Source organism: Ciconia boyciana, chromosome 9, assembly GCF_034638445.1.
Source record: "Ciconia boyciana chromosome 9, ASM3463844v1, whole genome shotgun sequence".
NCBI lineage: Eukaryota > Metazoa > Chordata > Aves > Ciconiiformes > Ciconiidae > Ciconia > Ciconia boyciana.
Genome location: NC_132942.1, coordinates 2,891,741 through 2,917,554, shown reverse-complemented (window position 1 = coordinate 2,917,554; position 25,814 = coordinate 2,891,741). Strand labels below are relative to the sequence as shown.

Below are 25,814 nucleotides of genomic sequence, written 5' to 3'. Positions count from 1 at the left end.
ACCTTGACATCCTGGACAAAAGCCAGCTTCTCCCACTCTATATGAGTCATCGAACATAAAGTACTCACATCCTCTTCTGTCATGAAATACCCTTTTGAGTTCTTGGACATTTGCTGCATTTCATGCCTCGAGCAAGTGCAGGTTTGCGTCTCCCGCTGCAAGTTGCAGCAAACTGTAAGCTTCAGTGATACGGTCCGTGTAGTCCTGGAGTGAGGCCACTTCAGACCTAAAGTCTTCACAAGACTGTGTTCACAAGACCGTGTTCACATCCCATGCAGGTTTTTCCTGTAGCGCAGTAGCCATGCTCTGGCAGGTGGGACAGCCAGGCTTCTCCTCGGGGTGGCCTTCAAGGACGTACACGGCTGGCGTGCAGACCCCTTGTGCCATACATTAATGGCAGACTGGGAAGGAGGGATCTCCTGACTTTTGCCTTCCAGCCTATGTAACCTTACAGGAGATAAGCACGCTTTTTCCTTAAACATGTAGCATAAATTTTGGTGAGCAGTTAATACCCTCAGGTATTGCTAAGTGAAGAAGCCAGCAGAAAATAATTTAAGCAAGTTTCCACACTGCAGTAGGCAGTATTACAGAAGATCATTGTGAAATATTTCTATGCCTCCCTGCTTGAAAATATTGGGGAGCGCTGATTTACCTGTTTTAGTGTCCTTGGCTTTTCTCCTTCCTTCAATCACTATTATCTGTAACTTGGGAATAAAGGCTCCATTCAGTCTGAAAGGAGCAGTTCTGCAGTGGTTTATGAATGCTTTGTTTGCTCAAACATCTGAAATATATTACTCTGAATCATTAAGAGCCTTTTTTCACAGTATGTCCCTGATTTCAGTACTTCATCCTTGACGTTTCCTGTATAAGCATTGCTCTTGATTTATACTGAGAGTTAATGATTTGCAGTGCATGAAGCATAATAAGATAGGCATGGCTTCAGAGGGGGGATTTAAAATTACAGGCATAGCTTTAACTTGGGGCAAAGAACAGAAGTGCCTGTGCAAGTCAGTCCTTGGTGCACACCTTGAGACACCGCCGATGTTCTTTGTTTTCAGGTGCAGTCAGTGGCTAGCTGCAGGGGGACAGCCAAAGCACAGATGGGCAGGGATCATTTCAGAGAGCGCTTGAATAGTTACGGGACCCGATCCTATACTTCTGCTCAATGTATTTGGCGAGGTTTATCAAGCGTTGCCCTCAGCCCTTGCTGTGCTGTGTGCCGGCGCAATGAGCCAACCGATCACGGCTTTGCAGAGGGTCTGAAGGAATTTTCCTGAAAAGTTCCTACTGCCCGTGGTTGGAGGTGAGGTTTGCCTTGCTCATGGCAGCGCTGAGCACTGCAGTCCTCTGCTCTTAACGAAACAGGGGTGGAAAATTACGGCCCTCCTTGATCTGACCTGGTCTTGAAAGAGCGGTGTCTCTCGGCTTTTGGCACTAGTTGGAGGCATTTTCATTTGTGGGATGCCCTTTTTATAGCATCAGAGGCAATCTTCTCGATTCCACACGTTGGCATTTTGCCGTCTTGCTCAATGTAGCCTTAGTAAAAGGAAGGGAGAAAATAGTAGAAAAGGTAGAGAAATCAGAGGTTTGGCAAAAGATGAAGAGTAACTGTAAGAAAAATGAAAGAGCATTCATGTCACCTGGTTCAAATAGCGTAATTTAGCTAATGCTGATTAAATCCCTTCCGCCTAGGATTAACCACTGCCAGAAACACTCGGGCACCTGGGGTCTTGCCAGAGACAGCGAAATCCCAAATACTTGTAGCCGAGTTGGTCACCACAGTGAAAACATCTGAAAGCAGAATTCAGGGATAAGATATAAACAATTCTTCCCACAATAATTTATGTCATTTTTTCGGGTTTTGGCAGTACCGCTCACGAGCAGAGAGATAGGTTTGCTCTGCTCAATGCAAGTCATTTTATCTAACCATGCCTTGGTTTCCCATGCCGTCTTCTGGCACTCGTGCATATTTCCATTGCAGCTCTCCAGGGCGTGAACCGTTTTTTTAGTATATGTTTGAGTAAAGCTTTGCCCTGTAAGTCCCTGATTGTGGTTGAGCCCTTTCAGTGTGCTGTATCTCACTAGCCATATATCAAGTCCAAACCAAACCCTGTCAGGCGTCATGTCTGGCGCTGCACCGGTGTCGAGACTGACTAAATAATAGCTCCATAAATTACCATTAATTGTTTATCCAAATTACTAATAATACAGTTGAGCCAATTAAAAATGTAGGATTTGAGATTGCTTTGAACGGATATAAGCCACAAAGGACTATACATCAATTAAAGTACTGCAGAAGGCTTTTCACTGAATGCCCTGCAGGTATGTGTTATATCTTAGCGAATGAATGTCATGTTACGTTTGTGAAAATCATTTCATTATCAAAGCTATGATTTACACAATGGGTAATATATACTGGCGTGTACAAAGCAACCACTGATCTTATTAATACTCGTATTGGCTGCGGGTTTTATGTTGGAAATTTTTAACTTTGACATTACCATCATGAGCATTAGCTACATTTTAATACTGTTTCTGCAGTTTTCCTGTCACAGAGGTATTATTTAGGTAAGAGATTTGCAAAAGCAATTGAGCCATCAGTGCTGACGTTCTGCACGAGACAGTGGCTTTTTATGATGTACTAATTTGATTCTGACCTTTGGTGAGTGAATGAATATATATGGGATGTTGTTTCTGTGTCTCTGCATAGCTGCATAAAACAGAAGGGGAGGAAGGTCTGCCTGGAGCAGGCGAGGAAGGCTCTCGTTCGGGGAGGAACCGGCTGCGAGGAGGAACACCGCTTTGACCACTTCTTGATTGTGTCGTTGTTGCGATGCGCACGTGGACTTGTAGCCTGAGAGAATTTCTGGTTTTTTCTTCACATTAAGAGTGAATTGTTTCCTGGAAAAACAGAGCGTCTGGTTAATAATATTCGGGATGAGCACTGTGCTAAAGATCTTAAAAAGAAACTATCCGCAGCCTCTTGATGGGATGAATATTGTTATTTGTGGGTCTTGGCTTATGGTGGCTATGCTGGCAAATAATTTAGCATTAAACAAGCTTTCATTTGGCCCACTTGATTTCTGGGCTGTTGTAAATTAAATATATGTAAATTAAATCTTTAAAGATTGTGTTTGTATTTAAGTTATAGACTTAACCAGCAATAATTCATTACATATAGTGCAATGTGCATCAAATGTTCAGTTTATTGGGCTGATTTTAATTTGTGATCATTAAACGTAAACAAGGCATGTACCTACTGCAATCAGCCTAAAACGTCAATATTTAACAGCCATTACCGAAATGGCGGTATCTAAGATTGTGTGCTGTTAGTACAAGAGAAGTCGGTGTTGTGGTCTATAATCACCTGTATTGGGCAGAGGTGGTGGGTAGCACAGAGCCATTTATTATCACGTACAAAGAGATAATGAGATACAGTTGGTGGAAATCGGGAAGGGAACAATTAAAAAATAGGAAAAACCCCCCATTTTCATAGGAAGAAGGAATGGAAATGTGCTCGTCATTTTAAATACTGTCGCTTGGAGTGGATGACGAAAATCGCGTTGCAGCAGGTTGGCGTGGCAGGAGAGCAGAGGTGGGGTGAGGGCTGTAGGGGGAGAGGCAGCCCAAGTGGGACCGAGCTTTAAGATGCAAACTTAGGCGTAGTTTGTACAGACTTGCACAGGGGAAATACTTCTCAGGTTTTGGCAGAGAAATTCCTCAGGTGAGAAGCGGTGGAGGCCGTCCCTGCAGAGCCAGGAGCAGGACCACGCCACGTTTTGTCCCCATCGGCCTTTGCCAGACCCAGGAGGTGTGAAGAGGGCAGCTGTCGGATCTGGAGGTGATGGGAAGAGCTGTGCCTGTGACAACGGGGAAGGGAGACTGGGACCAGCCCTCCATGGGGTGACTGAAGCTCGGCAGGGACGGGAGGTCTCAGCCAGGTCGGAGCTGGGAGCAGGGTGGAGCTGAGCAGAAATAAGGCAGAGGGGCTAAAAAGTACTTTGTGCCGAAAAATCCCTCTCTTGAGGCCGCGCAACTCACTTAAAGCAAACACGTCAAAGGTCCTCACGAGTGTTTCTGAAGCGGATTTAACAGTGAAGGGTGTTACAGAAAAATCCAGGGAGAAATGAATCATTTCTGCCTTTAGAGCTACATTTGAATAGTTGAAAATAAGGCTGAGGATATAAGATAAGAAAAACAAAATATCGAATGGCTGCTCTCTAAATAAGCCCAGTCTATTCTGTGAAAAAATAGTGTACGCTGATGGAATTAAGAGGAGCGCACGTGCGACCCAAGCGACGCAGGCTCTCTCCGCAACCCTTCCTGCGGTTGCTTCCCTTTGCAACCTGAATGGTCTTCTAATGCCAGGGGGTTTTATGTGACAGAAGCCTTATAAGCCTGAATGATAAAGAACAGCTTCTATAAATCATTTTGCTCTGCAGATTTAAAAGTTTCAAGAAGCTAATGTCGGTTGGTACACAAAGTATGACTGGCCACATTTGATTTTGCCAGCATATCTTGTTTTTCAAGATGCCTTTTAATATGATAGTCTGGATGATTTGTTTTTCCTGTTACTTTCAAGGATACAGCATTTATCATTCTTGTATTACTGGAATTTAAGTTTCTCACAGCAGTAGCTGCAAATCTCTGCTTCAAAGTATTTTTGTGTAATTAAATTTCAGTTTTATATGTGGATTTTATCTGTGAACCTCTAAGGGTTTTTTAATGAGAAATCCACAGACACGACACGCTTGTGGGTATTTGTGTGGCCCCTATTACCATGGTTGCTGAGAAATCTTTTCAAACGTGCTGTTCCTAGGATCGCCCAGAGAGGTCTTTCCCATGGGGGAAACCGAGGCAGAGCAGGGGTCACTGTCTTTCTGGGCGAGGACTTAAATCTGCTTCTCCTGCCATCACCACCGCTCATCCTCATCTCTGGAGCTCTCTGCAGAGGTTTCCACTCCACCAGAGAAGCCGCCTCGGCGGCCGCATGAAGCCTACACTTACACCTTCCCTGCTGGTCCCTTCCAAACCTTTTGTTGTCCATCCTGCAATTCCCCGCGGAGACTAAACCCAGGGAAACGCCGAGCTACGCCGGCTTTGAAATACCGATTCAAAATTTTGTTAAAAAGTCCCAGCTGCCTGCCAGGCATCGCGCAGGAGCGCTGATGAATTACCTGGCCCTTTCTGTGCGGTTGTTAAAAGGCTTTTAACTGCAGGGGATTCGGCTTGAAAAGATTTAACCGGGAGAAAACCTGCCCACAACAATAGATGTGCTGATAGCACGAACCAGGGGGATTTTCTTTAGGTACTGTTCTTTGCTCTTTGGTTTCCCTTCGCCCTCCTCTCCAGAAGGAAATGTTATTTAATTACCTCTTTCTTTGCAAATCGCTGCTGTTCGTCTGCACGTTTCTGACTTACTCCTAAACTTTAGTTAGGTGGTTTTGAATATGGGAAAGGACGTGGACGAGAGTGCTGATGCAGAAGTTTTATCAACTAATGTATTTTTAAAATACAAGATGTTATCTGGATAAATGTTGCTGCAGAGCAACCTTGCTGTAACCTTGCACGGTCCCCCCAGCCGAATTTGCACCGTTTGTGCCAGCTCCAGGGCTATATATCACTGCAGCACGCATTAACTTGGTCCGAAGCTTCACCCTCCAAGGTAGGACCCGCAGCACCGTGGGGACGAGGAGAAATGCATCCTCAAGATGCACGTTCAGCTGAACCCCATGTAGCTGGAGTCTTTACATCCGTAATCCTTCTTTGCAGCCCGGGAGGCAGCGTTTCTGAACGATATTATGCAAGTCCCCCGTCCAGCCGGGGGTGCCTGGCATATAAATATCTGGGTATGCCCTATAGCCACTCGCTTTTTATTGCGTTGGTTTTCCCCTGTTTATGTAACCGTAATTTACAAATGAAATGTGCTCTGATTTTATACTGCTGGCCTGGGACCCGGGAAGCTGTTTGTAAGGAAAATCACCAAAAGCCTTGGAGAGAGACTGAATTCTGACTTTAATGAGGCAAAACCCAAACGGGCAATGGCTGGAGTGGAACTCGAAGCAGGGGGATGAAATAGCTCAGGTTGTGGCTTGGGATGGCGTGAGCACAGGAAAGCAGTTTCCTTGCATTTATTAAGTATCCTGAGCGTAGCTACAGTCAGAAAAGATGCAAGATCCATATAATCACCACGGCTAAATTTGCAGTCATCCATAGAAAGAGCAATGAAAGCTCCATGAAAAATATTTCTAATGCTTATTTACAACTTGAAAGGTATGCTGTCACCGATTCAGTTGTTTATGAACGCAGCAGATGTGGAAATATGAAAGAAATAAATACACCTGATTTTAAATGCTTGGCATTTTTTTTAGAAACCCTTAATGTGGGGTTTGGAAGCAGTGTGGGGCTTTGTCCTAGGCTCCTTGTTTCCTGGTTCATGCATTTTTCAGTATATCGCATTCATTGCGTAACGCTGGCCAAGAATTCGGAGTGAAATGAAGAGAGAGGGAGAGACTGGAGCAGTTCAGTGCAGACATTTTTGATGTCTCAGTGGTTTTAAACTATATGTGAATGCTTCTTGAACCCCAAATACCCTGTGGCCTGACTTGCCTCTCTCTTCGAAGTAATTTACGTACACGTTACAGCGGTTCCCACAAGTCATGCTGGACTTAATGGTCTGACAGTATTTCCATGATAAACCCTAGGGGTTTATAGAGCAGCCATAAAAATTCACTCCAGGGAGAAACTTGGCATGCCACATCCTCCACCAGAAGCTATCTTTTTCTGCCTTAAATCAGGTATAAATCAGTTCAGCTGCTGTAACTTAGAGAAGTTACAAAAAAAAGTTTAGTGGTTTCATATGGTTTTTGGTCCTCTGAAACTCTGAAATACCATAGTTTAAATATAGATAGTGGCTGTTCTTAAAAGTTTCATTGCTTTGAAAGAACCTGCCCATGCTAAAGAGTTCTCCATTTCAAAGCTAAGGTATTTCTGAAGGACCGGGAAAAACTTTTAAACTCCTAGAAATGCTGAAATAAAACTTTCACAAGAGGCAGCCGTTGCTTTTGTGGCAGAGAAACAAGTGATGCTAATTATTTCTGTCAATTCCAATGGGTTCGAGCAGAGAGCGCGAAACACAGAGAGCAGCTATAACACCTCTCATCTGTCCCAAAAAACCTTAATGTTCTTTTTTTCTGGGGGTTCAGTGGGAGATTTTAATATTGCTCTCCCACAGTTATTCGGAGAGTATGTATACTACTCTCCGAAGAACTATATATGGTGTATAGTGTATATATAGTATACTATAGTATGGTTTTGACTCTTCTTAAGAAACAGAGACAAATCTTTTGAGTCAGGTGTTTAGCTGGCATGACTACCAGAAATAATTAGGAGAGCCTATTAGACCATTAGCAATTTTACTTTTCAGATTAATAAATTGACTGGGGAAGTGCGTGGCTGTTACAGTCTAGGCAGGACACTGTTGACACAACACGGGAATATTTTATCAAAAATTAATCATATCAACATTGCTCTCGATCTGTGGGAAATAGAAATTTAAAATAAAAACAAATGCATTTATGTAAACTATTGTCTAAAATAGACTACTTATGCCTATTTACATAATGAATCCATCACTTATCACCCTCAGGAGATTAGATAATTAAGCACTGAACAACTTATATTTATTCATGTACTGTCAAGAATGAATGAATTATGCCTTTCTGCACAAACTAAATGTGCTCCCTCTGATTAGTAACAGGAGGGCAGTGATGGGATTTTATGATGGAAAGTGTGTTGCTTGTTTTCTTTAAAAAAAAAAAAAGAAATTGATCTTTAGAATACAGTACGTAAAGGAGCTGTGTTTGGTTAAAAGTCGATATAAATGATTTTTAGCAAATTTATTAGCTATGTGAAGTGCTCGATACAAATTCATATGGGAAAGCTGAGCTTCTTGAAAGTGTATGATTTTTTGAAGGAATTTGTGTATAATTCAGTTAAATATCTAAGCAGCTGTTTGGACAGAGTTTGCCTCTCCAGATGTAGACATTTCCAGTGCAGGTGGCTTTGTTGGAGTTGCTCACCTGAAGTTTCTCTGTAGTCGGTGGGAGAAACTGGCCTTCCTTGGGTGCAAATCACCCCATCCCACAACATGGCCAAGCCAGGCGTGGTGACCCAGGGCCCCGTGTGGGCTCTGGAGGGGATTGAGATGCTGGCCTGGAGGCGATACCAGCCTCCAGGTCTCTGAACTTCAGGAGATTTGCTGTGCCAGAAGCATGTGCCAGATGCTGTGCCAGAAGCATCCTCGGTTGCTCTCAAATCCAACAGCTGGACATGATGTTCATCGTCCCCCGGGGGCATTTCTTCACCCTTCCAGAGGGTTCAGGAGAATATGCAGGTATTGCACAGGAGCAAGTGCAGCTTGGTCTGCATGTGAAGTCCTAATCCCTCTTAGTTAGAAGCTGGACCAGGCTGACATGAGATTTTTATTTTTTTTTCCACCCCCCCCTCAAGTTCAGCTTTGTTTTCACAGAATCACAGAATCGTATAGGTTGGAAAAGACCTTTAAGATCATCGAGTCCAACCGTAAACCTAACACTGCCAAGACCACCACTACACCATGTCCCTGAGCACCTCATCCAAACGGCTTTTAAATACCTCCAGAGATGGCGACTCCACCACTGCCCTGGGCAGCCTGTTCCAATGCTTGATGACCCTTTCGGTGAAGGAATTTTTCCTAATATCCAGTCTAAACCTCCCCTGGCGCAACTTGAGGCCATTTCCTCTCGTCCCATCACTTGTTACCTGGGAGAAGAGACCGACCCCACCTCTCTACACCCTCCTGTCAGGGCGTTGTAGGGAGCGATGAGGTCTCCCCTCAGCTTCCTTTTCTCCAGGCTGAACAACCCCAGGTCCCTCAGCCGCTCCCCATCAGCCTTGTGCTCCAGACCCTTCCCCAGCTCCGTTGCCCTTCTCTGGACACGCTCCAGCCCCTCAATGTCTCTCTTGGAGTGAGGGGCCCAACACTGAACACAGCATTCGAGGTGCGGTTTTATTCTGCATATTCTCATTATCTAAATAACCAACTACTTTGAGCAGCCTGATCTAGTGAAAGACGTCCCTGCCCATGGTAGTGGGTTGGACTAGATGATCTTTGAAGGTCCCTTCCAACCCAAACCATGCTATGGTATGTCAGTGATAGTGTATTACGGACACACAAAATGTCTCAGTTGCTGAAGAAAAGTAAAAGGCATTGTAATATTTAATTGTTTTAATAGCTGCTTTTGTTTTACATTTAATCTAAAAGACATGGTCACACAGACTAGAAGAGTTGTTCAGACTTGACAGGGATGAGAGACGGGGTCTTGTCCTCCAGTGCCACGCCAGAGCTGAGTATCGCTGGTGATTTGCACACATTATTCTGAATTCCACGACAAGACAGGTTTTAGCTTTCAGTGCAAGGTTGGGACCTACCTCAGGGAGTCATAGCCTGTGGCCTTCAAGAGTAATGACAAAAGAGGGCTTGAGGTACTAAATTCTTTCATACTGCAAGAAATATGATTATGCCTTTTCATGACTTAGAAAACAGCATTACTAATTTAGCGGAGAATTTACAGTAAAATACTTCCTGAAGTAGCACACCCAAGGTCCTGAGGATTTATCAATTACAGTCAGAACTTGAATTATTGCAGTTACAAAATAAAGCTGAGATACGAACATTTCTGCTTTGCTCTAGAAGTCATTTTATTATTCACATTAATTAAGCTTACAAGCCTTAGAAGAATGCTGCGTTGTGGTACCTCTTTTTGAGGGAAACCAGGCTCCTAAAATGTCCCACGGAGGCCAGCTGGGCAGTGGGGGGTGACACCGAAGGTGGCCAGAGGCAGAGCCAGCTCTTGATGGTGTTTTTCACAGGTTATAAAGCCAGAAGACTCATCCCGATCACCTGCTATGAACTGATGCGGGAGCCGTAGGAATTCTCTGGGTTAATTAATTGTGAACAACTTTAATCATGTTCATTAACACCTCTAATGTTGTTAATTAATAACATAAACATTTTTAGTAGCATGACTGGCTTTCCTGTAATTCTGAGTTGGTGTGCAGAAAATGGAGTTTTCTTTTGGGGCTGGGTGATGGGTAGGCCTTTCACCTGACTCTGGACAGGTACGAAGACAGCAAATACTTCTAGGTAAGACTGGCTTGTTGAACCTTAATAACCAGCAAAATGTGATAGCATGGCAACATTTCTTCTGGAGATCGTCCTAAAAACAGCCGGTGTGACAGGTTTGCAAAAGCATGCAAACCCAGGGTGATTTGTGTACTAAGGTTTTTATTAATTCATTTATCTGGCCTATAGAGTAGGGTAGAAACTAAATCACATGCTAATACGTGTAATTTATAAGCATATTATACAGTGCTTTACAGATTCAGACCCACTGTGAACTGCCCTTCCTTTCTTTTCATCTCTCTCTGCAGTGACTAATTAGATGACCACATCTCATTCCAGGGTCTCCCACACAGCATCACCGGAGTCCCTCTTTGGCTGGCCAAATCTCATGTTCAATGTGTGTTTATAAATACATCTCTCATATACCACGCTCATTTTAAAATCCATTAGCTGCAGTCAGCTCAGATTTAAGAGGGTCTAAAATTGCTCTCCCCTCTCTATGCAAAGCCAAATACATCTCACCAAAATTATTGGGGAAAAAAATAATTAAAGAGGTATATCCTGCCTTTTCCTCTGATCCATTAGTTGTTTGGATTTTCTTGATTTAGTTAGCTCCTCACCTGAGGGTGTATTCAGCTGGAGAAGACTCTTTTATCTGTTGAAACAAATGCTAAAATCACCATTGACCTTCATGCTGCAATATTGGGCCACAAGGCAATAAACAGATTTTACTAATGCAATGCAGTGCGTAAACACAGCTGCAGGACTTGGGGAATTGAGTGGAGGCTAAAGTTTTCATCCCATTAAATCAATCCTGACTTGAACCATTGCTGGAGAAACGCGATGTATTTAGGGCTGCGTTACCCATGCTTCAGTTCACAAACAAAAGGTCTCTTTGCTCAGGAGCATTAATTTGGGGACAAGAATCTGTGCTTGAGACTTTCTTCAAAAGTCATCCTCCCATTGCTTCGAGCAAGGCTACGTTTTGGTTCATTGTCTCCCCACTGAGAGCATGTTACAGGATTTAGAAAGTATTTCCTTGTCCCCTAAGCAGAATCTAAGCAATAGAGTCAGATGCTCCATGTTCTGTTTTAGCAAGGCAAGATGTCCATGAACAAATGTAACAATGATTAAAGGTGGCAACAAGGTATTAAAAAGTATATTTTCTTTAGATTTAAGAGAAAAGATCTAATTAATGATACTAAGCACTTTTTAAAGTATGAAATCTGTTTCTGTATGTAGTGTAGCATGAGGAAAGGCAGGCAGGCAACCGACATTTACTATGTAAATTATCTCCACGCAGTGCTAAATCAATGAGTTTTTCTCCATAGATGCTCATTCCAGGTTGCTCTCTGTAATGACCTCAATTATACATGTCTTCATTGTGAAATTATGATTGCCTTTGGCGGGCTGCAAATGACAGCAGAGAAAAAGATTTCCATGATAAAACAGCACAAGTAATACCTGCTCGCATTAGTATGCACAGCTTGCAAAGGTGCAGTGCAACTCCAGCTCAGCACCTTAAGAAATAAAATTGGAGCGGAGGAGGGGCCGAGGAAAATGTTCGACAATATCTTGACATTTTTAACAAGAAAAGGAATTAGTAAGACTTCACGTTCTCAAATGTGACGCCGTGGGACCTGGTATTGCAAGAAATTTAACATGAGAACATCAGAATGGCTACACCTGGGTCACCACAGGTCCACAGTGCTTCGCAGCTTCTCTCAGGCTGGATATAATAGCAGAGAGAAAAGGTGCGAGAGACAGGACAGGGCGATCCTTCCCCTCGATAATCTCTCGGCGCTGGCACGTGGGGAGCGATCCCTCACCCTCCTGAACAGAGGAGAAAGGTTTGAAGATGGCACTGCCCTAAGTCCTGGAGCTGCACGGTTTTCAGGTGCTGAGCTGCTGCCATCACCGGAGAGAGTTTGCAGTGTTCTGGCTGCCTTTTACTGACCTTGGTTGTGCTCTGCGTTTGGTGCAGGACCTGATGAAAGATCACTGCCGGGCCTCCGATACGCAGAACCACGGTTACACCCATTCCTTCTTAAAGGCGGTTATTACAAAGGCTTTACCCCTGTCTTGAACTATTAAAAGTTGAGTCAAAACTGATAGCATCCCGTTCTCTGACGATAGCATCTCTCTCTGATGGCAGAGTAGTTGGCAGGAACCTTTTTTTTTTCTTTCCAGCTGGAATAGACTGAGGAGTTGCTTCAGCTGAAATCCCAGAGAAGAGTACCAGGTTTGACATGACTTGATAAATATGATCAGCTAGGGCTGATACTGGTTGAATCTATTGAATACAGAAAGCTCTTTTGCATGCATCATCCTGCAGAATTTCCAAATGAACATAAAATTGCTTGATTTTAGGACCAAATTCCATTCCAGCCATTCTGCAAGTGAGCTGACTTTGAATATTACCCATTTGTTCTGTTCTTTTATACCCATGGTAAAAATCCTGTTATCTCCTAAAGGGTTTTAAGAATAAAATGAACAGTGTTCAATACTTAATCTAGAGGTTCTACACAAAATCATTATGGTGACTTGAATAATTTGTAGACATAATCCAACTAGCATCAAGTGTGTCTAAGCTCTGTAACTTAAGTACAAGATTCTGAGGTTTTTAAAAGATTTTTTTAAAAGCCCAGCCCTCGCATCCTCTTAGGGAATCTCCATTTCCTCCCCACTACACCTGATTATGTAAGGAAATCTTTTCTACTGATAACAATAAAGCAATGACTAAAGCCACACAAAATAATCCTGTATTAGTAGAAAGGCTTTTAGATGTTAATAAGATGCCCTCAAACGTCCTGGTAGTAACATGCCCTCCAACATACTCCATAGAAATAGTCAGAGAAGGAGTGTGTTTATATTGTAAAGTGGCCTGTACTAATTACATGCTTTAACATAACAAGTTGTCTCTTGGCCTGATACGGTTCATCCAAGAATGGCAGCTATGCAAGGTGTCTTCTTAATTAAAAGTTAATGTATTTTTCATTAGTGTGCTTCTAAAATGTAAAGCCAAAGCCTCTTTAGCTATCATTTGGAAGATGGGCAGGGAGCCTTAAATTCTACTGCAACAAAACACTCAAAAAATGTTGCTGAAGAGGGAGCTGATGGGAGCCCAGCGTGAGCCAGGGAACTCCAGGCAGTGTGAGAAACAGCAGAAGGAATTAAAGAAAACGGCGGTAAGATGAAAAAAACAATTCTCTCGTAAATGAACGACCCTCTATTTCATTTCTCCTCAAGAAAAGATGTCCTCATTAGCCCTACTCCATGCTACAAATTATTGTAATTATCAGTTCTTTATTCTGTCAAGTGCACTCCAAATATTTTATTCATAAAAAGGAGCTCTTTTTTATGCAGAAAATAACTACATTATTAGCCCCTATGTGCTGTTTACAGGCTTCAGCTGGATGAGGGTGGTGGGATGGGACATCACCGCTCCTATGGGCCCATGGTCCTGAGTTGCCACGTCTCTCATCTTCTCCAGCAGGTACGGAGGGCGATGGGATTTAATGATGTATTATCTATTCCTGGCTTTGCTGCTAACCTGCTCAGTGACCTTGGGTGGGTGATGTTCTCCTTCCCTTCCCAACCCTCCTCCATCTCCCCATTTGGATTTTAAGGTTTCAGGTGTAGAAACTGCTTGATGGGTCTGACTGTGTCAGGCCCTCTTCTCATGTAATGCCTATGGGAGCCACCGCAATCCAATAATAGCAGTAAGTTGGTCAAACATTCCTATTTTTGATCAACCATACATCAAAACTACAGCTACTGTTTCTTTTCAAACAGCTTGTGCTCTTTCTAAAATAGCACTAGGAATATTAAGTGGGAGAACGGCTAACCGCTGGCGGCAGGCATGACGTGCAACGCTGTATTGATCTCTGCAGCCCTAAGTCAGCCTCAGATCTACGGTGGTGAATACCATTTGCGGCACATTCAATTAGCGTCTTGCTTAGGTAGAAGAAGCAGGAAGAGAAAGGATGCAGAGCTGTTTGGGTGCTGCTGCACAAGCAGGTTTTGCACTAAGTGTTCACAGTCAGTTGCTAGACCAGTGCACGGAAGTGAGTCCTTCCAGGCTTCCCAAGGCTACTGGAATGGACTGAATATTTTAGCAACCAGATTTAACAGATTTACTACTCAAGAGATGTTAAAGTATGAAGAGGTGGAAAATGATGCTTGCAAAAGTAGATGCTGGGGGTTTTTTTAATTTTTATTCCATGCATTTCCATAGTGTAAGCCCCATAAAAGAGTGTAAGATTTTCCCACCAAAGCTGTTAACTTTTAAGGCAAAATCGCATCTTAAGCTGTGAACTGACATGATAAAAATGAGTGTTGGGATTCACTGAAAAGTCAGGGCTTCTTCAGAGGGCTGGAAGAAAGTGCACAAAGCATTTAGATCTTACCAACACAGATACACTGTAAGTGACGGGCAGATCTTGTGCAGGTCTGTCCTGGTTTCGGCTGGGATGGAGTTAATTGTCTTCCTAGTAGCTGGTACTGTGCTGTGCTTTGGATTTTAGGATGAGAATAATGTTGATAACACGCTGATGTTTTAGTTGTTGCTGAGGAATGTTTACGCTAGCCAAGGACTTTTCAGCTTCCCCTGCTCTGCCGGGTGCAGAAGAAGCTGAGAGGGGGCACAGCCAGGACAGCTGACCCCAACTGGCCACAGGGCTATTCCATACCATATGGCCTCATGCTCAGTATAGAAACTACGGGGAGTTGGCCAGGGGCAGCGATCGCTGCTCGGGGACGGGACGGGCATCGTTCAGCGGGTGGTGAGCAGTTGTATCACTTGGTTTTTCCCTTGGGTTTTGTTCCTCTCTCGCTCTCTTGTTGTTTTCCTTCTCATTACAATTTTTTGTTGTTGTTGTTGTTCCAATTATTAAACTGTTCTTATCTCAACCCACGAGTTTTCTTACTTTTGCTCTTCCGATTCTCTCCCCCATCCCACCGGGGCGGAGGGTGAGCGAGCGGCTGGGTGGTGCTTGGTTGCCGACTGGGGCTAAACCACAGCAGGGTCGTAAGGACAGAGATGAGAAGCAAGAAGCAGGATGAAGAGTAATTTTTCCCGCTGATGGGAGGGAGTAACCTGACCCCCTATTTCATTTCATAGCGTCAGCACTGCTTGAAGTGGTTTCTCCCAAAGCACATGGCCTTGGGCAAGGCAGCATCGGTCTCTTTGATCCCTGTTTTACCGCAGTTAGTGCCAGTGGACATGAGGAAGGAGAGGCCTTGGGGCCAGGAGAGGGTGTTTCATTCCCCAGTCCACGTTTCTGAGTTGGTTGAAGCGATGTAACACCAAAGTGCTGTGAACATTCCCCGTTCATCTCAACGGGCCATTACCTTGAAAGACTGGTTTTCAGCATTTATGTGCAATATAGTTTCAAGGCTTTCTTATTGCAGAGCCTGTGAATGAGAGTAAGCAAAAAACATCATGTGAATGATAAAACTGTGAATGCAGCAGCTTTGACAATGTGGCCTGATTGCCCTGTTGCTGGCTCACTGCTGCTGAAATGTTTCATAATGACACTCTGCACCCACGGTGATTCTGGTATCAAACGTCTTGGCTATCTGTGTGGCCACAAATGACAAAATACGCAGACGCATCTTGTGAGCATTGGCCAGAAGGAAATGATGTGACGTTGGTGTGGTTTCAGAGAGATGTTGATGTGGTTTTCAGTAAGGCCTGCTGCCTCAGGTCTTTCTTTTGTGTGGTACATATAAGTCAAAATAACTGAATTTTTTAATTTAAATAAAATATGAGAACCACTCACTCCTTGGTTAGAAGAACATCTGTATCTCAGATGCCATAGGTAGCTGCATTTGGTAAAGGATTTTTCGTGCTTGGTGACTTCCCAATATTTGGTCAATTTAAAACTGAGTTTATTTATATTTCAGTGGCAACAGTCTTACTTTAATTCAGGGAAAGAACCTGACTCATTCTTGTGCCTTTTCAAAGGACCTTGGCAGGAGTCCTCTAGAGAAACAAACCCAGATGGTCTCAAGCAGGAGAGCCTTTGCTTGTCCTCATGTTGCTGACTGCTTTGTAGATTAAATATTGCAGCCAGGTTTGCCAGAGGACCCATCTCAGTGCCCTAATGCCAAACTACCACTAGACATCTCAGGACAATGATGTAGGGAGTTTGATTGTTGCAGATTCAATTTCTATGTCTCTTCCTTGGCTTTACTGGTTAGGAGGCTTTTTTACAACATAGATATCCATCTCCTTGCCGGAATCCTTCAAAGTTATTCCTGGAATGAGGAAGAAGGAAGGCAGAGCGGGGAGAAGGGGAACAGCTTCCCTTTTGTAGTATTCGGTATTATTCCTGTTTTGTTGCCTTTTGCAGAGGTGGTTCGGCTGAGCCTGCCAGAGGACCAGAAGATCAGCGTTACCACCATCACGGTTGGCCTGAGCACCGTTCTGACGTGCAGCATCCGTGGGACGCTGCGGCCCCCCATCATCTGGAAGCGCAACGGCGTCATCCTCAACTTCCTCGACTTGGAGGACATCAATGTAAGTCCTGAATTGCTCTTGTCGTTTTCTTTTTAGGGCACTGAATATGACCTCATTTAATAGATGATAGTTTTAAGGGAACAAGTTTTATCTTGTTATTATTATGGAAAACTGGAAGCTGGCGTGATATTTTGTTTTTATGTGACTATGTCTCAGGAATAAAAGCGAAACAACATATGTGCAGCTGAGAGCAGGGGTACTTGGAATATGTCATTATGAAGTTAAAACTCAGTACTGCAATAACCCAGCACTTACTTAGCGCTGGTACTTCATCCGTTGTTGCTCATTCAGTTTGGTGCAGCCTGTGGTCCGCAGGCAGCAGCCCTGGAAACCCAGGGGAAAGTAGCTCTACAGACCATTAACTCCTCAGGGATCTCTTTCCCAGTACAAAGAAACAGGTTCATCAAGAGCATGAAACAACGCATTTACGGTTGGCAATGAAACCTCTCCTCTATCTAAATCAAATAATACGTTTTTATCTCTGTTCCTCCCGTTTCACGTGCCTTTCAGCCAATTCTCATATCTCATTCCTCCGCTACTATTTCTGACGGGCATTCTAAAATACGGGATTATTCAGCAGGGTGTGGCAATCCCCTCGCAGGAAAGAAGATGAATCTCTTTTAATTCACAGTGCTGGTCTGATGTGTGAGTCATAGTTTGTAGTAAAGACAATACCTGAATAATGGTATAAACTTACTCATTTATTTAATAACATTTAATTACAGAGAGAGTGGAAAGTAGTGTACAAAAAATATGGTCTGTATTTCATTTCTCTTTGCATTAAAGTACACAGTAAATCAGGTTTTATTTTAATTACGCTACAGCAAGACTTGATTTATATTTTTGTTCTGCACTTGTTAATTTGATAACCACTCAGTTCAGAGATGTTACAGTCAATACTGCAGCTCCCTAAATTGTTGTGTATCCAGGACTGCTGAAATGTGAAAAATCTTTGTTTTACTCTTCTGCATTAATACATGAAAATTACAGCATACAGGACAGAAATATGCACTGCAACTCGGTACATTATTTGTTGACTCTACCTTAGCAGGAAAATCGTGTGCACTATGTATAGGTGATTACTGTGCGCACAAACTCGGTAATTATAACCATCTAAACATTCTTTTCTTTCCATCAAAGTAAGTATTACCCTTTTAAAATGCATTTCTTGTCACCATTTGGAGCACGACATCGAAATGCAACGTGAAACCAGCAAACATCCCACTGCAGGATTGGCACGGGACTGTACACGAACCGTAACGAGGACACGCAGGATTGCGCAGCCAGCCCGAAGCTGGCGTACCTGACCAGATTTCTTATGGACATCCATCAGCACCAGGGTTAGAATAACGACCTTTGGGTCACTGGCACTAAAAATACATGGAAGCCTGCCAAGCTGCGATGCGCAAAGTCAGGCGTTCCCTGCTGGAGTTGGAGCGTGGCACAGTGAGCCATGCAGGGGGTTGACCTGGCGGCTTATTGCCTGTACCGCCTTGTGCAAATCTTCTTCAAAACACATCTATTCCTTGACACAGATTAAGCTTCATGAAGATTACACACGCTGCCAATGTGCTTAATCTGTAGTGAGCAAATGCAACAGCTTTGTGTAATCAGAGTCTAGAAGGAGCCTTTTCTTTTGGCAGTTATATTCCCTAGATAGATCTGAGATACTGCGTTTTTAGGCTCAGTTTTGTTGCTGGGTTCAAGACTGAGCTGGGGTTAGAAGCAAGGTGCAGCCGTTCTGAAAATGTATTTCCATACACTCTGGAGGCACGAGAGCAGTCTTAGAATTTTTTGCCCAAAAATAAAGACAATTCCAGTTATTTATCTTACCTTTATGAAATTTTGGTTATGATCACATTAATCTTAAAAGATTAGAAGTTTGTGTGTAAACTGAACACAAAATGACAGTCCAGGAATTGGAGTACAAACACATCCTTGAAGGATAGATGGCACATGGCTCTGAGGCTTCATTTGCAACTCCTGCTATTTTAAATAGAATTTTGAAGAGTAAATTTTCGGGCTGAAGTGCCAGTTCCTCCCTAATTTAGCACTGGCCCAAGTGGATTTCTGGTTTACTTACAAGTAATTCTCTTTCTCGTTGGTTATTAAATGTTAAGAGGAAGAGTTATGTCCTTGCACCTAAACTGACTGGTTCCTGAATGATTCAACACCCCCTAGGACAGTACCATGCAATACAGCAGAAAAAAAATAATCACTTTTCAATCTGTTGGAACTAGTATATCACCAAGAAACTATATCAAAGGAGCGCTCTGAGAGTCTTACAAGGAGGAAAACCAGGATTTATGCCTCAGTTTTAATGTTTCACGTGTCAGTTTATGACCTCTATCACCTTGTCATATAACACCTGCTACTAGTGCGCATCAGCTTTTTTTTTGTCTAATAAACACCTCCACACCTTTTTCATCTTTAATTAAAGTTTTTGATGTTCTGTAGATATCGCTGCCATCTGTATTCTGCTCTGGTTACTTGAGGTGACACAATTTGGGGATTACCGTCTTTTATTTTCCCTCTTGCACTGTGGGCAGTCTGTAGGACTCTTGAGCTCAGGTGTGTCCCCTCTCTGGCTACCGAGGACGGGCACCGGCATATCTGAAGCACTTGTTCGTAGCAGGGATGAAGAGATGGTCTTTCAGCTGGTAAATCCAGTCTTTTTCTTGAGATTAATCACAGGTTTAAAAGTCCTGTTTGCGTGGGGCATGAGCCGCGTTCATCTGCAGCATGAACACACTTGTGTTTGGGGTTGATACTTGTGTGTAGCATGGGAGTAGCATCAACATTCGCTTTGAGGTTTGCAATGTGAAAATAGGTGCAGCCGTGCACGCTCAGCAGCATGGGTCGGGGTGGGTGGCAGCAGACGGTTCAGAGCTTCAGCCTCTCGTGGGTACAGAAACTCACATTAAACAATAATCTATTTAAAGGCATTGACAGCAGGAAAGTGAAGGCAGTGTGCTTCTTAATATACTTGAAGTCAGTTAATTAAATTACTTCAGTTTTCTTTTAGTACGCCTCAAGCAGAAACTCGATTGCATTTCTGCTTTTCACAATAAGGTTACCAATTTGGCTAACTGGAAGTGCAACAGGAGATTAATTGTACCTTTTTAACTTCAAGAAAATCCTCCCTGCTCCTGGCACGGTGGTAATCACATACAAACCTACAGGATATTCACACCCTTGGAAAAATCCTCGTATTATATTTCAATTAAATTCTTTCTCTTCTAAATGCTAATTCAGGAAATCAGATGAAAATAGAAGCCCAGTTCTGGAAAAAAAGAGAATCCCTCCAACAAGGTGTGAGAGCAGCACGGGAGAGGCACAGCTGAAAAGTCCTTCGTGGCTTTATTCTCTCCAGATTCTTGACAAATGTGATATGAGAAGGCTGACTGTGTTCCAGATTAATACTAGAAGTGACAAAGACAGTCAACAAAAACCTAGATAGTCCTAAATTTGCGCAGAACTGAAAGGTTGAAGATTACTATAAAGCCTGGTTGGTTTAAGTGCATTACTTAAATCATTTTTATGTGATATCTGGATTGGCAACAAAATATTAAGAACTTTTCATTGCTCTCTTAATCAGAAGCTTTCATAAGCAACATATTAATAATTTGTCTTGTCCTGTCTGTGAAGAAATCTGTTAGTGAGTTGTCACATAGCTATTTGCAAAAGAGCTATCTTAATGGTACATGTAATTAAACTCTTTTTCTTGCAAACATTTAGGATTGCTTTTAGCATAAAAGTATTATTTAGTCATAAATTACCCATCGATATTATTTATCCATTAGAAGTCCCTTTGCAGCTGTACTTTAAAAAAGTCATATCAACTTTTCTCATGCAGAAAATAACTGTAATGTGGCTGAAACTGTAAGACTGTGATAGCTATGAATTGATTTCTGACTACAAAGAGCGAAGTGGTTAAAATATGTCATCTTTCAAAATAATATACTTTTGTCCCCTAGACGAGCAGTATGTTTTCCCAAATATGTGATTATGAAAGCATTCTTCAATTTGAAAATATATTAAACTCCTCATGGAGCCAGACGTATTTATACAGTATTTATAGGATATTGTTTCACATGATTTGACGTTATCTCCAGAGAAACATACATACATTTATAAACAAAATTTCTAAACAAAAGTTTATCCTCCAGAAGCATGGTGAAAGCATATGCAAACAACGGAGAAGAGGATATTACCCTAAGAAAACAAATGTTACAGAATACAGGTAGATAAGGATTTGGTGAATTGCCAAGTGTAATGCAGGTAGCTATAACATAAATTCATGAGTATCTTTCATTGTTCATTTCGTATTAATCCGTACACTTCAACTCAAATCTGCATTAGATCATTAGTTCAAAAATAAGCTTCTCATTACAGACATTACAGATCATCGAAATACAGGTTTCTTCATTTCTGCTGATGCAGAAGGGGATTAAAGGCAGGGGAGTGAGGGTGCTTTGCAGCTGCTTTGTGACTTGTCTTTCTCCTTGATTGATGAAAAATCAATAATTGCCCTTAAAAAGCACGCTGCCACGAGTTAACAAAATGCAGCATATCATTCGTTTACTATTGTCACTTGTGTGTATCAATCAGCTCATCTTGCACAAAGTACATGGAGAAATGGCCAGTAAGAAGTCCACATGCCACATTCTCAAAGAAGTCTTGAATGTTCCCGTCCAGAAGACCCCCTGCACCCACTTCATATTTGGTTTTGTATCATAGTGTCGGGATGTCACACAGGCTGAAAGGCAAATGGGGTGAAGCTGTGATGGAGCAAGTCCAGGGCTGGGGGGAGAAGCTCTCCATCACAAGGACCAAGTTCCCGGTTTGGGAAATGGCCGAGCAGCAGCTGATGGGAGCGCAGCAGCGTGTCCTGCTAAGGCTCGCCCAGTTCCCCTGCATCTCCTCTGCCATTGCCTCCCGTCAGGGGAAGGAAACGCGGTTAGAGAGACCTCTGCTCTCACCTTCAGCCATTCTTGCCTTTGTTAAGGCCATGTGAAGAAAGTCTGGGTTTTGCTGGTGGGGTTCCTGTCATCACCCCGAACCCCGGAGGCACCTGAGATACGTAGGCTGAGCTCGGAGATGTAAGTCCCTGCTTGGAGCAAAAGGAGTGATTCTTTTCTCCAAACAGGTTTTCCTCCTCCCCATACAAATCCGGGTGCCTTACTCTGGCTGAATCCAAGCCTGCCTCCATCTCTGCCCACCAAACCTCTGCCAGGTCCGTGGCGCAAAGAGCGTGTGGAGGTGGCAGAAATGAATCTGGGGGGGCACAGACCATCTCCTAAACCGTTGATTGCTCATATTCCATATCTACCTGTGCACCCAGGAAGATCCACCTCCCTGTATATCTTATGGCTCTAACAGGATCTGTGCCTACCTGCCTTGATACACATTTCATGCATGTTCATTTGAATGTCTGTTTTTCCATGTATAATATTTGAAACCCAAAGCAAATGGCCAACCTTTAAAGTGCAAGTCATTTGGATTAGATTTCTCATTAAAACAGGCTGTATGAAGGTGATATATTCCTGTTGATGGTTTTAATGTAGTTTCACTGTTAAATAATAAAAAGATCATGTGTGAATAACCCCACTTAATACCCTGCTAATAGAAATCGGGCTGTTAAAATGATCAAACCCCGTGTCATCCTAGATGCTGCAGTAATACAGCGGTGGGAGTAAATTACAGGAAGTTGCATGTTTAAAGCCAAGTTTTCTCTCTTTCAAATCAAAGTTTAAGAAATTGCACAGTGCTTATAGTATCTTAGGTCTTTGCAGGCTCTAAAATAGAGGTCAAGTGAAAAATTAATACTTACAATATTTTCAGATTATATATATATAATCTCTCACTTTGCTATAATGAAGATCACAGAACTTGTATCCACTTGTCCCTTCAGTGGAATAGCTCATCTTTGGGTCACAGACCAAAGTTTGTAGGTGATTATTGCAAATGCAGAAATACCTTCATGGAGACAATAGAGTTCTTCACCCGGTCCTAAATAGCCGGTGGAGTATAAGGCTTCACCTTCCTAAACAGCCCATTTTTGCGGAGGAAGATGTTACTCTGGGGTGGTTTTGGTTTGCTTGCATTTTTTAGAGGCATATAGGGCACATTCCTTGTGAAATTTTTGAGAAACCTGAGGTGTTAGATGCAACTCCCCTACAGATGAATTGCATGTACCCGGTCTGGGTGTTATAGCAGAAAAGCAGAGCTATGAATGCAATGTGAATCTTCTAAAAATGAGCAAGAAGAAAGGAGTGAGCCCATCTGCTGTGAACTCTTAGGGTACCTAGACTGGCATGCTTAAAAAAATGCATTAGAAAAAAAATGAGAATGAGATGAATTAGGACTCTGAAATCAGTTGTACTCTCTCGTACCTGCTCTGACTGTTGCAACTGCAACTGCTCTGTTGAATTACAGACCAAAATCCATTAAACCCAGTTATCTACCTCTGTACTGTAGGGAGAAAGTTGGAGTTTATGAATATCATTTCCTTCCAAGATTGGTACTTACCTGTTCAGTCATGGTCTTTGCATTTCTCTGAAATGTCCAGTAGATCCAATTATTAGAAACATTTCACTGAGTCCCTGGTATGCTAATTCCTCCCTTCCAACCGCTCTGGCCGGATGACCTACCATCGATTTTCCTCGTCGTATTGTCTTTGAGTTTCTCAGGATATGAGAGTCATCCATTTTTATCTATATTATAATTGCACAACTATCTAAAAAGTTCATTTCCATATGTTCAAGCCAAAAACTTTGTTGGCTCACCAGCAAAGTCTTATGTTGTGCTAAATTCTTTGAGCAGAAAAACAAGAAAAGATAAATTAATACCCCATCAGGCTGTGTTTGCAATAGTTTTCTAGCATTTGCTTAAGGCTGAATTTTTCTCCATGTGAATTGCTAAAGTGATAGCATGTGTGAAACCAAGAACAAATAATATTAATGAAGCGTAAGTTCTCAGCTTGTCTCTGGAAATGAATTATTAAAAGCACCAAAGAAAGTGATTTAAGAGCCCATGACTAATTTAGTTTTTATTATTTTTATATGAATCACTCATGAATCTATTGTAAAAAAGATCAGAGACATTTGATTAGTGAGGAGAAATCATTTTCAAAGTGATAGCCATTGTTGTAGATTTTGCGTAATAATAATCTCATTAAACGCTTGGGTACATTTTGTTTTAAAATCCTGTAAACATTGTCAGAGAGAGATTTCTAGGACTCTGAGGATCAGGCAAGCTTTTTTAACGTGAACTAGTTAATACATTTTCGTTGCTGTGCTGGTTACTATGAAATCGTGATGGTGTTTTTCTTCGTCTAGTGGAAAACCAGTGACACCAGCTAGCCCCAGTGCCGGGACTGGTTTTGTCAGTAGGCACTTGAAACCACATGGGGAAGGCTCCCAGCTTCCCTGGGCTCGGCGGAAGGGGCTGAAAGGGAAGGGTCTAAAAGTGAAGCGCATTATTATTTAGGAAGAAATCCCAGCAACCGGTGGGATTCTCCTAAGAGAAGAAACCACTTGGGGAGCTCCATTCCCTCTGTTGTTATTTCAGCTGTGGACACTTTTTTAAGTCAGCATGGTGAGGAGGTATCAACCGTCTTTGGGACTCGGCCCCAACGTATATTAGGAGCATTCAATACCTAACTGGGGTGGTTTAAAATCACTGCGTAGGTTTAAAATCACATGGGCTGGGCGGTGGCTGCCGCCCGGGGCGTCTGTACCCCATAGTGCCGTACTGCGGCGTGGCGTGTGCCGAGAGATGGGGAGCTCGTCTGGTTTTGTGTCACTGGGACTTGTTTTTCTGTTCCTTCTTCCTATTTATAGCTGTAAGGCAAGTCTTTTTTTTCCTCAAAGAACTGGAAGTCATACTAAAAAATAAGAAGCTTGAATCTACTCTATGCTAATTCCCCCTCAAACTAAGGCTTCCTGGAAAACAAGTGATTCTCTTTGCCAAAAATTTAAAGGGTTTTAAATATGTTTCCAGTCTGGAACAACCCCAATACATGTTAGAAAGCTTCATGAAAAAGCATCTGAAATGGGCAAAAAAGGCGGGCGGCCAGTGCCCCGCGCCCTCCGGCATCGCCCCTGGCCGCCGGCTCGGCGTCCCCGGCTTAATGCGGGCTCCCTCTCCGCCGGGTGCGTCCCTGGGTGTCAGAGCAGGAGATTTGTGGCATTACAATCACGTATTGGATTTCACTTGAGACAGAATGTGAACAAGATTTACAAGCAATATGCAATGTTTTACACATTTCTAAACGCGGTGTCTCCAAGCTGCAGCAGATTGCATGACCAGGGAATGCATTAGAAGGAAGGAATGGGATAAATAAATATGAAAAATCTTCTGTTTGGAGAGACCGATGCCTTGGGTAATCAGTAGTGATGGAAAGGAAATACAATACAAAAAAAAAAGTACATATCCGTTTTCTAGGATCTGCTCTGTTATTTTTTGAAATTGACTGTGTGCAGTAGCAACTTTTTTTTTATTTTTTAGATGACCGAGCTGTTATCAATTTAAAATGCAGGGTGGTGCATTTTTTTAATCTTGAAAAGTTAAAACATATCCTGAGATCACTTAATCAGCCCTTTATTTGAAGGGTAACTGCAAGACATAAAAGAAGCTCATGAAGGGCAGAGAAATTTTTATTTGAAAAAGGGAGAGAAAACATGAGACAAACTGCAAAAGAAGTCAGTTTATCATCTGCCACTAGTTGGCCTTATCAATTATGAGAAATTATAAGCATAGCTTACTAAATTTTTGTTGTTGTTGTTGCAGAACATGTAACATTATTTTATAATGAAATTCATAAAATAGAGGTGATGAACACCCTATCCTTATTTGGCTGCTTTGATGCCAGGCTCATCAGTTTGTGGGGTTAGAATGCTTTCTGCCTCCGTTGTCATCGCTTCTGTTTCTTCCTCTTCACAAGAAAATTCACCTTCAGTGGTAAATGAGGAAAACCATGTCTCAGAAGTTACTTTTTTGCCTTTCTCCTGGTTGCCTATCCTTTTTCATGGGATGGATGATACATAAAAATGTCTTTTCAGTTCACCGTTGGGCTTTACTGGGGGTAGGAGTAGGGCAGCCCCAGCTCCCAGGGGGTGTGCA

At 42.6% G+C, this 25,814-nt stretch overlaps 1 protein-coding gene across 3 annotated transcripts in view; it reads left to right on the top strand.

Moving 5' to 3' along the window:
• The window catches only part of FSTL4 (follistatin like 4), a 239,052-nt gene that overhangs the window by 181,954 nt on the left and 31,284 nt on the right, over positions 1-25,814 (top strand). For all 3 annotated transcript variants that reach the window (XM_072872822.1, XM_072872825.1, XM_072872823.1), the window contains one exon: positions 16,522-16,688. In XM_072872822.1, coding sequence (XP_072728923.1) covers positions 16,522-16,688 — 167 coding nt within the window. The remainder of the gene's footprint in view (positions 1-16,521; positions 16,689-25,814) is intronic.